Below are 11669 nucleotides of genomic sequence, written 5' to 3' on the forward strand. Positions count from 1 at the left end.
CACTTTACCTGTAAACTCTTCATGATTTTCACAATTCACACTGCAAGGACAACCATCAAAACTGTGGAGAAAAATTTTAAATAACAGCTATTTGGATGATTTAGTGTTTTAACTGGCATTAACACTGATCAACAATTCAATTTCTGTCTAAAATTCTTTCTCGGTGATAAAACTGTCTCATCATCCATCATCAAACACAACACAGTTTAGTTTAAATGGATCAGTTAAACACAGACTAAAGTGACCAATAGAGAACTAAACACAACACAGTTTAGTTTAAATGGATCAGTTTAAAAACAGACAGAGTGTAAAGTGACAGTACATTAGTCATGTTTAAAGAAAGTCAAAGGGAGGGAGTCCTGTCTGATCAGCCCAACTATTCATAACCACTCACATATATCCATTATTAATAGTCTCATTAGTTTCCTTTATAAATGTGATATTGTCTGATATCAGTTAGAAATGAGAACAGAGACATGTACATACAGTTTGTTTGTCCTGTTTGATTTGTATATGGAGACAGTGTAAGATATTATTAATAATATATCGGTGTCAGTATGTTGTATATGGAGACATATATCTGTCTGGATGAAGACTCAGAAACTGCATCTTGTAAACCATGTGAGACAATTACAGTAGTTTGTGTTTTGTCTACTTAAGGTGCAGGGCTGACTGTGACCAGCAGGGGGCAGCCATTCGCAGTCTTCTGTTATATGAAATTATACATTGTTGATTAAATGCAATCACACACACACACACACACACATACACATACACACACACACACACACACACTCACTTTATGTCAGTAACATAAAGAGAGTAACTGTTAATCCTGACAGATGAGGAGTTTATTTGGGAAGTTCAGTTTTTAAGACAGATAGGAGTGAATCTGAACAGAAACAAACAAATCAACATGGCCGCCACACACTGTATATTTGGTCTCCATACACACTCCTGTTTATGACTGTGTGTGTGTGTGTGTCTACCTGTGACTATAGGACACAGAGACCAGGATCTCCAGTACCCAGCTGTGTGTCTATGAAGAGTGACAGATCCATACATCAACCTCCATACTTCAGCAGAGAACCAGTCCCCTCTGAGTCACAGTGAGTGACTGTATTTATACTGTATTCACTATATGTACAATATAAGTTGATATTAACACTGTGTATAATAGATTCATACTGATAATGTCAGTGTGTATAAACACAGCTAAAGAGAGATCACACAGGTAACAGTGAGATGTGTGGTTATTTTCATTCAGATGTTTGCAATCAAAGAGAGTGAAACTAAAACACAGACAAAATGCTGTTCATATGTTGTAGTTCTTGGCTGTTATGAAACCAAACATTGATCTGATTAAATGAAGTGGTCACCAAACAACAGGAAATGTCACACACTGATTCAGTCACTTTACCTGTAAACTCTTCAATGATTTTCACAATTCACACTGCAAGGACAACCATCAAAACTGTGGAGAAAAATTTTAAATAACAGTTATTTGGATGATTTAGTGTTTTAACTGGCATTAACACTGATCAACAATTCAATTTCTGTCTAAAATTCTTTCTCTGTCATAAAACTGTCTTATCATCCATCATCAAACACAACACAGTTTAGTTTAAATGGATCAGTTAAACACAGACTAAAGTGACCAATAGAGAACTAAACACAACACAGTTTAGTTTAAATGGATCAGTTTAAAAACAGACAGAGTGTAAAATGACAGTACATTAGTCATGTTTAAAGAAAGTCAAAGGGAGGGAGTCCTGTCTGATCAGCCCAACTATTCATAACCACTCACATATATCCATTATTAATAGTCTCATTAGTTTCCTTTATAAATGTCATATTGTCTGATATCAGTTAGAAATGAAAACAGAGACATGTACATACAGTTTGTTTGTCCTGTTTGGTTTCCATTAGTGAAACTCTCCCATTCCCCTCTGTTCAATCAGCTCCACTCTCTGAATGATTAAACACTGTGTAGTGGGAATTCTTCACCAGCTGTCAATCATTATTGTTACACTTCATCACTATCATCCCAACTGTATATGAGCCCTAAACTCAACTACAAGGCTGATGAGAAGGGTTCAGCCTGCCAGCCTTGATGGACTCATATGTCTCCCAAAGAAAGTATCTGTCAAATATGGAAACTCAGGTCTGATCCGGGATCAGTCCAGGTGTGGTCTTTTTTTTAATCACCTCTCCCTCCCTCCCTCTCTCTCTCTCTCTCTCTCTCTCTTCAGTGTGGAGACAGATCTAACTGAGGATCAGTCTGGATGTTGCCAAAATGTCCAACACAACACGTCCATGTCTGAGTCAGATGATGTACTGCTGAGAATCATTGAGGGTCATAAAACCACCCTGAATAAGAAGTATGAGTGCTTATATGAAGGTGTCGCACTGAAAGAAAACCAAACCCTCCTCAACAGCATTTACACAGAGCTCTACATCACAGAGGGAGAGAGTAAAGGAGTGAATAAGAAACATGAGGTTTTACAGATTGAAACAGCATCCAGGAAATGGGTTTCTCAAGACAAACCAATCAGCTGCAATGACATCTTCAAACCCTTGTCAGCCAACAGAACTAAAGAGCAGAAAAAAGCCTTGTTTAGTCAGGAACCTGAAAGGGACAGAAAAAAGCCAGAAATCAGAACTGTACTCACCAAGGGCATTGCTGGTATTGGAAAAACAGTCTCTGTGCAGAAGTTCATTCTGGACTGGGCAGAGAGAGGGACCAATCAGGACATTGAGTTCATGTTGGTTCTTCCTTTTAGAGAACTGAACTTGGTTAAAGATGAACAGTTAAGTCTTCATGGACTCCTGCTAGAGTTTCACCCAGAGCTGAAAGACTTGGATCCAAAGAAATATACTGACTGTAAAATGCTGTTCATCTTTGATGGTTTTGATGAGAGTCGACTTCAGTTGAATATTCCTGAGAAGCTGTGTGATGTGACCAAAACATCATCAGTGAATATACTGATATCAAACCTCATCAAAGGAAATCTTCTTCCCTCTGCACTCATCTGGATAACCTCCAGACCAGCAGCAGCCAGTCAGATCCCCTCTCAGTTCATCAGTCGTGTGACAGAAGTCCAAGGATTCAGTGATTCCCAGAAAGAGGAATACTTCAGAAAAAGAGTCAGTGATGAGAGTCAAGCCAACAGAATCATCTCACACATCAAGACATCAGTGAGTCTCCACATCATGTGTCACATCCCAGTGTTCTGTTGGATTTCAGCCACTGTGCTTCAGGAAATGCTGCGTCGAGACAATGTTGAAGAGATCCCTAAAACTCTGACTGAGATGTACACACACTTCCTGCTCATTCAGACTAAAATGAAGAAGCAGAAATATGAAGAGGAATCTGAGACAGACCCAGAGATTCTTCTGGAATCAAGCAAGGAGATCTTTCTGAAACTTGCTAAACTGGCTTTTAATCAGTTGCTGAGGGGCAATATCATGTTTTATGAAGAGGATGTGAGAGAATGTGGCATTGATGTGAATGAGGCCACAGTGTACTCTGGGATTTGTACTGAGATCTTTAAGGAGGAATCCGTGCTTCGTCAGAAGAAGGTCTACTGCTTTGTGCATCTGAGTGTTCAAGAGTTCTTTGCTGCTCTCTATGTGTTGATCTGCTATGTGAACAAGAACATGGAGGCACTGGAGTATTTTCTGCCGAGAGATTTCAGCTATTATATGTCCTTGGATGAGTTGCTGAAGGAAGTTGTGGATAAATCTTTGGAGAGTAAGGATGGACATCTTGATCTGTTTGTCCGCTTCCTTCATGGCATCTCACTGAAGTCCAACCAGAAACTCCTACAAGGCCTGCCGACACGCACACACAACAACCTGCGGAGCATCCAGAAAATGAGCCATTACATCAAAAGGTTAAATAAAGACGGTGTCCCACCTGAGAGATGGATCAATCTACTGCACTGCCTGACTGAAATGAATGATCACTCTCTCCATGAAGAAATTCAAGCTTTTGTCAAGTCTGAAAATTACACAACTGAACTCTCACTTGCACACTGCACAGCACTGGCCTACATGTTTCTGATGTCAGAGGAGGTGCTGGATGAGTTTGACCTGAAGAAATACAAGACATCAGATGAGGGTCGTAGGAGACTGCTCCCAGCTGTGAGGTGCTGCAGAAAAGCTCCGTGAGTTTTCAGTTTCACTTCATAACACCCACTCTGTAGAACAGTTGTTTTCAACCGGTGTGCCGTGGAATTTTGAAGAACCCAATGCATTTTTCTACATGCTCATGAAATAATATTTTTAAATACACCAATGACACTGCTTCTTAAATAAAAACGTTTGTAGGTAGTCACTTATTTACTACTTTTAATTTTTTATCTAAATGGCCGTTAGACCCTTTCTCAGTTTGATTTCGAAAATAAATTTAGGTTTGGGGAAGATGATTATTATTGTAGTGACCAGAGAAGACGGTCGCTTATAGCAATCAGTTTTAACATTTAATCTCTAGACTGGATATATATTGCAGATATCAGTAATTTAATTGTTCCTAGTCAAAAAGAACATTTTAGATATCCACCATGACACTCTTCCCATTTCAGATATCTACAACCCAGTAATTTCAATGTCATATATCCAAAATGAAACACCATTCCTGATATCCATAATGTAATTTTGAATATCCAGAATACCATGTAACTAGTAAAAATGTCATACTGGATATCCACAACTCATGTTATGACCTGTAAACATACAATTTCAGATATCTCCAGTTACAATTATGACTAGATACAATGCAATTGCGGACATCCACAAATGTATAGTTGTTGCTCCGATGCACTTCAGTGCATTTTTAACAAATTACACGATTGCCTGTCTGATTTAACTGTCTGTTTGATAATTATCTGACAGTCTGCTGTAGTGTCATATGGGTCAAATCTTGCTAAAGACAGTATAGCCTGTCATACTGTGTGTGACATTCTTCATAATCGATAACCAACTTTAAGTCGGTGTGCCTTGACATTCTGGTTTGACCTCTGATGTGCCTTAGCCCCAAAAAGGTTAAAAACTTCTGCTTTAGAAGTTTTATTTGGAGGGGAATTGGCAGGAATTCCCTGGTCATATTTTGCCATGTCTTTGGAGAATACATATAAAGTAATGAATTACAGTAGTTGATGAATGAGGGTGGCTGCAAGAACAAAATGAAAGAAAAAACAGTTCAGAATTGACTTCACTCATTTTCTCCATTCAGTAATTTCCATAATTTTCAGAACCTCTGTGAGGTCTAGACAAAGCTGATGTGTTTAGACAGGTCACAAAGACATTAACAGCAGTGCCTGAACATTTCTCTCTCTCTCTCTCTCTCTCTCTCTCTCTGTCTCTTTCTCTCCATCTCTCTCTTTCTCTCTCTGTCTCTCTGGTTGGATGCTGGGTGTGTGAGAGCATGTTCTCAGTGAAAGGACTGGGGAAAAAGGCTGTTGCCTTGAATTCTGTTTGTGTCTTTTTTTTTCCTTGTCTGAACCATTATAAAGTTAAAACATTAACATTTAAGACAGGGATACTGTGTGTTTGATATTTAGTAGTTTATGGGAGTTTATGAGGTTTTTGTTGGTTTATTGAGAGTGAAATATGGGTGTAAGTTCCAATGAATGTAGCCTTCAGTTTGACGCTCTACCGTCTCCCTTCGTCCATGTGCACATCCAATAATTTATCCGCTGGACCACTTGGTATAGTTTAACTGTTTACTTCGACACAAAAATATTTTACAGACCGTTGTTCATTGCAAACTTATCGAAAACCAATGGACAAGATTCTAAAGAGCATTATTAATGAGAAAAAGAGACAGAAATCAAAGAGAGAGCGAGCGAGGTCAAAAAACTGTGTGGCTCCACTCTGTCTTGCCTGACTCCCCCCCTCTCGCGAGAGTAACAAGCCGCAATTAAAGACTCATGTGATTACCACAATGAAGGGATCCATTGCCTATTCCCTAAATATGACAAACGAAATCTTGTGCATCTGAATCAATCATATGTCTTTTAAAGTGCAAAAAATCAACAATTAACTTATTGGACTACTGTAAATATATGTAAATAATGTAAATAAATCCGTTTGTAAATAATGCCAATATTGTATGCCAATTAATCAAATATTCATATTTTGTCCATAATTTGCATTTAGGCTCCTACATCACCGGCCCCTAATTGTTATCAATGTCCTTGAAACAATTACCAAAAAACTTTTAACTTAAAGGAGCCTATATGCCATGTTACTTAGTTAAAGTTCAAGTATTTAAAGAAATCTTCTCCATCTTCATCTCGTCCCAAACAAGGATTTGGCTTCCGAACAGCTTATCAATTATCCTCAGATTCTTGAAGAAGACATAGCTTCGTCACTGGGCGACAAAGCTCATTCGTCTTGGTCTTAACTTTCACCTGACGAACAAGGCCTTTCTTGTCAGGAAAAATCTCCACAATTCTTCCAAGTGGCCATGAATTTCTGGGTGACGTGTCATCCACAATCAGCACCACGTCATCAACACGGAAGTTTCTTCCAGGTGTGGACCATCGTTGACGCTCTTGGAGCTGTGCGAGGTATTCTTTGCACCAACGTTTCCAGAAGACATCTGCGAGGTACTGGACTTGCCTCCATCTGCGGTTAGCATACTGGTCATCCTTGTTGAATAATCCTGGTGGTAGATCGGGCTTGACCTTAAGCAACAACAGATGGTTGGGCATTAAGGCCTCTAAATCATTGAGGTCTGAAGATACCATCGTAATGGGTCTGCTTTTTATGACGGCCTCAGCTTCACAGAGCAAGGTATAGAGACCTTCTTCATCCAAAGGTTGTTCCTTCACTGTGATGTTCAGAATTTTCCTCACTGAGCGGATGAGCCGCTCCCAGCTTCCTCCATGGTGAGAACCTGCCGGAGGATTGAAGTGCCATTGGACACCTTTCTGTTGCAGGTATTTTGTGATCTTGTTGGTGTTCCATTCTTCGATTGATTTCTTCAACTCACTGTCAGCCGACCGGAAATTGGTTCCATTATCTGAGTACATCTCTTTGACTTGTCCTCTTCTAGCAATGAATCTTCTGATAGCGTTGAGGCACGCATCAGTGTCAAGTGAGGATGCAACTTCTAGATGTACGGCTCGTATGGCAAGACACGTAAAGATGACACCATATCTCTTTACTTGCCCTCTTCCTCTTTTCACCAAGAATGGGCCGAAGTAGTCAACGCCAACTCTTGTGAATGGAGGATCGTCAGGTAAGACCCTGCATTTTGGTAGATCTGCCATGAGCTGCTTGCCAGCAGTTTCATGTAATTTTTTACAGGTGACGCACTTGGACAAGAATCTTCTAATGGCTCCATTTGCTCCAGGGATCCAGAATCTTTGACGCACTTGAGCCAACATATGATTCCTTCCGGCGTGAGCTGTGACGTCATGAATATGACCCAGAACAAGCCTTGTGATGTGCGAATCTTTAGGCAAGATGGCCTGTTGCTTGCAATCATCTGGCATAGCTGTTCGGCTCAACCTTCCTCCAACTCTCATGACTCCGTCTTGGAGTATTGGATTCAGTTTGTAGAGTGAACTACCTTTCTTAACTCTTTGATGTTCCTTTAGCATTACCAAGTCCTTTATGAATCTTTGTTTTTGACAGTACTTCACAATTTCTGTTTCTGCTTTGGTCAAATCTTCACAGGTTAGGTGTGTTCCTTTGAAAGTTTTCTTGAACTGATTCATTCTGCTTTCTTCATTCAATGTGTTTCGTTCCTTTCTCTTTGCTTTCAGTTCCTTAAGCAAGTCCTTCAATTTCAGAAACCAGGCAACTGCACGTTTTAGCTTTGTCCAAGATGAGTAGTGGGTCATCAACTTGTCCATTGCATTTTTGGGCTCTTGCACCTGAATGAAATGCACTTGAGTTACTCTTTTGACCTCCGGATCGTCGATGTCCAGCATTCCAGGATCTGGATTCTTGGGCCACTGGTCTTGTGCGCAAAGCAAGAAACCTGGTCCTGAAAGCCAACTTTCATATTTCAAGAATGCCTCAACAGTCTGTCCTCTTGAGACGTGATCGGCAGGATTCAGAGTGCTATGGACATATCTCCACTGTGAAGTCTGAGAGTGCTCCAGAATTGTTGAGATTCTATTAGCAACGAAAGTCTTGAACCTTGTGCTGTCGCTGCTCAAATACTTTAACACAGCCGTGCTATCCGTCCAAAAGATTGAATTGTGAAGTTCCAGTTCAAGCTCTTTCCTCAGAAGCTTGTCCATCTTGATTGCAACTGTGGCTGCAGTCAGTTCCATTCTCGGTATGGTTGGAGACTTCAAGGGCGCGACCCTTGCCTTTGCCATCATCAGGGTGGATTGTGCTTCACCAACTGCATTTCGCAGCAGTAAGTAGCTTGTTGTTCCATAAGCGTCTTCGCTTGCATCGGCAAAGTGATGTAGCTGTGCGAAGACTGGAGCACCAAACTCCTTTGACTTGATGCATCTGTCAACTCCAAATTTCTCAAGCTGCTGCAGACTTGAGATCCAGCTTTTCCAGCTCCTAACAACACCGTCTGGCAGGTCTTCATCCCAGCTATACTTCTGCCGGCACAATTCTTGAAGGATTCTTTTGGCAGGCAGTACTACTGGAGCAAGAAAGCCCAATGGGTCAAAGATGGAACTGACAATGGAAAGAAGGCCTCTCCTAGTGTGTGGTCGATCTTTGATATTGATCTTAAACTTGAACTGATCTGATTCAGCACACCACTGGATTCCCAATGCTCTCTCCATCGGCAAGTTGTGTTCATCCAAGTCCAGATCTTGAAACCCTTGTGCTCTATCCTCTTCGGGGATTGAGTTGAGCAACTTCCGGCTGTTGCTTGACCACTTTGTTAGTCGAAATCCACCTTTCGCCAACATGCTCCTCAAGTCGGCACAAAGAGCAATTGCTGTGTCTTCATCAGTAGTTGACTTAAGACAGTCGTCTACATAAAAATTTCTTTTTACTGTTTTGGCAGCCTCTTGACCAAATTCTTCCTCGAAATCTGTTGCACATTTCTGAAGCGCAAAGGTTGCAACACTTGGCGATGATGTTGCCCCGAAGATATGGACTAACATCTTGTATTCGACAAGCTCCTGCTTGTAGTTCCCATCATCCCACCAGAGAAACCTGAGGAGATCCGTATCTTCATTGCTGACTCTGACCTGGTGGAACATGGCCTCCACGTCAGCCATAACTGCCACAGTTTCTTGCCGGAACCTCATGAGGACCCCCATTAGCGAGCTTGTTAGGTCCGGTCCTTGCAGGAGCTGCTGGTTCAAAGATGTTCCCTGGAAGCTTGCTCCGCAGTCAAAGACAACACGCAATTTTTGCTTGACTGGATGTCTGACTCCATGGTGAGACAGATACCAAGTTCGCCCCTCAGTTGGCTGGCATTCAGCATTGTTGAGCTTCACTGCATAGCCTTTTTTGAGGAGGTCGTCCATGAATGTGACATATTCCTTATAAAACTTAACATCTCTAGAGAATCTTTTCCGCAAATTCAGTGCACGTTGCTCAGCAACTGATCTGTTGTTTGGCATATACAATGACTTGTTCCTCACCGGAAGACAAACACTGTAATGACCATCCACAAGTTTTGAGGACTGGGACACCATGTTAATAAACTGGTGATCATTCTTGGACATTTCGATGTCCTCATTTTGTCCAGCATCAGGGAAGTCCTGCTTGAACTGCAATTGCCAGAGCTCTTCCAATTTGGCTACTGAAATTCGATTTGCAGTGACTTCTGTCATCTTGTTCGTGTCCATTATATTACTTCCACCTCTGAGTGGTCCGTTTATCGTCCAGCCTAATACTGTTCGCACGGCGTATGGTCCATTGTCCACGCTGCTGACCACTTGTAGTGGCTCCATCGCCTTGGGAACGTTTGCTCCTATGAGTAATCCAACCTCCGCTTGGACAGTGGGAAGTTTCACCTCTTTTAGGTGAGGCCAACTGTCAACATCCTCTTGGCAGGGGATGTTATCTTTGGTTATAGGGATGCTTTTCTGTGAAAACACCTCTGGAAGTCTGATAAACTGGTTACCATCCAAGCTACTGATTTCAAGTCCAGTCACAATACAAGTGTTCACGACAGATTCATTTCCCATTGTTTGCAACAAGATGCTTGTATTGCGTCCATTCATACTACGCTGGTTTATCAGTGACTCTGTGGCGAAAGTAGCTGAGCTACCTGGATCCAAGAATGCATATGTTGTCACTACCTTGGTTCCCTTTTGTGCTTTGACACACACTGGAAGAACTGAAAGAGTACAATTTTCCTTACCGGCCCCTGTGACGCCAAAAGTTTCCATCATTTGTACAAGAGCACTTGATACGGATTGTTGTTCATGACTTTCTTTTGTTGTTTCTTCCCTCGTGTCTTTAGTGTTCATGTGCAGGAGTGTGGGATGGAGTCGAGAGCATTCTTGACACTGAACTTTCTCTTTGCAGCTGCTACTCATGTGACCGTGTTTCAAACATGTAAAACACAGACCTTTACTTCTCAAAAAGTCAATCTTTTCTTTGTGCGGCTTGCTCTTGAGTTTTCTGCAGACGGTGAGGCTGTGTTGCTCTCCTTTGCAGTAAACACAAGGCTTACTGTTTGCATTCACTGAGACAGTTTGTGTTTTTGGTGTTGTTTGTTTGTTTTCTGTCTTAACTTCGTTTTCAGTGGGAACAATGGTTGTTGTGAATACTCTCTTTGGTTTGAGTGTCTCTGTATATTGTGGTTTTGGTTTCTGTCGGACTCGGTCTCTCGTGCTCGTGGTAGTTTCTTTTATGTTTCCATAGAGCGGGTGTAATATATACCTAACTTGCTTATTAACAAAGTTGACGAAGTCCTGGAATTTCACTCTTTTCTTCGTTTGTTCTTGCAGGTCGCAGGCGAACTTTCTCCATGTTTCTTTGAGTTTGTATGGAAGTTTATTAGCCAGTGCCTTTATGTTAGCTGTGTTGTCCAAGTCTTCCATGTAACTAATATCGGTCATTGTGTTGGAGCAGCCTGTGAGGAATAAGGCGAAGGACTGTAGTGCAGCACCATCTTCAGGCTTGACTGTCTGCCAATCTAAAGCCTCTTTTATGTAGGCTTCCGCTATTTTATAGTCATCACCAAAAAACTCCTTTAGCATTTGTTTTGCTTTAACATAACCTGCTGAAGGTTCCATGTGGATGCAGCTCTTAACCAATTCATGAGGATGTCCGCTTGTGTATTGCAGCAGAAATTGTAGGCGATCACGACTATCACTAGTGCGGCCTTCAATTCCATGTTCAATAGATCTGATAAAGAATTTATATTCAAGCGGGTCACCCTTGAATGTTGGAATTGTGAGATCAGGAAGTAATGATGCTTCGTGATTCTTCACAAGGTATTCAGTGACGTTTGCTTGTTGAGAGATGGCCTTGCATAGACTATCAAGCACTGATCCATCATTGACTTCCATGTTAGACGAAGGCGAAGCTCTTGGAGGCATTTCTGGCTGAATGTTGTAATTAACAGCGGGTGGTGGTATGCCGTGCTGTGGTGATGGTTGTACAGGAACATTCACCTTTGTTTCATCAATCTGTTCGTCAACTTCAATGATGCTCAAGTCTGCTCCTGTATATTCGTATCTTTGCAAAACTTCCATTTTTGCATCCGACTCAGCAAG

General features: G+C 41.3%; 1 protein-coding gene across 1 annotated transcript; it reads left to right on the plus strand.

Annotated features, from left to right (window-relative positions):
- Positions 1-2244: 2244 nt before the first annotated feature.
- Positions 2245-4161, plus strand: LOC115820978 (protein NLRC3-like; the record flags this gene model as incomplete). The annotated part of the gene is made up of 2 exons (XM_030784707.1): positions 2245-2579; positions 2637-4161. Coding segments are annotated over exons 1-2 (1788 nt in total), but the record flags the coding sequence as incomplete, so codon positions are not given.
- Positions 4162-11669: the final 7508 nt, after the last annotated feature.

This window comes from Chanos chanos, chromosome 9, assembly GCF_902362185.1.
Source record: "Chanos chanos chromosome 9, fChaCha1.1, whole genome shotgun sequence".
Classification (NCBI taxonomy): Eukaryota; Metazoa; Chordata; class Actinopteri; order Gonorynchiformes; family Chanidae; genus Chanos; species Chanos chanos.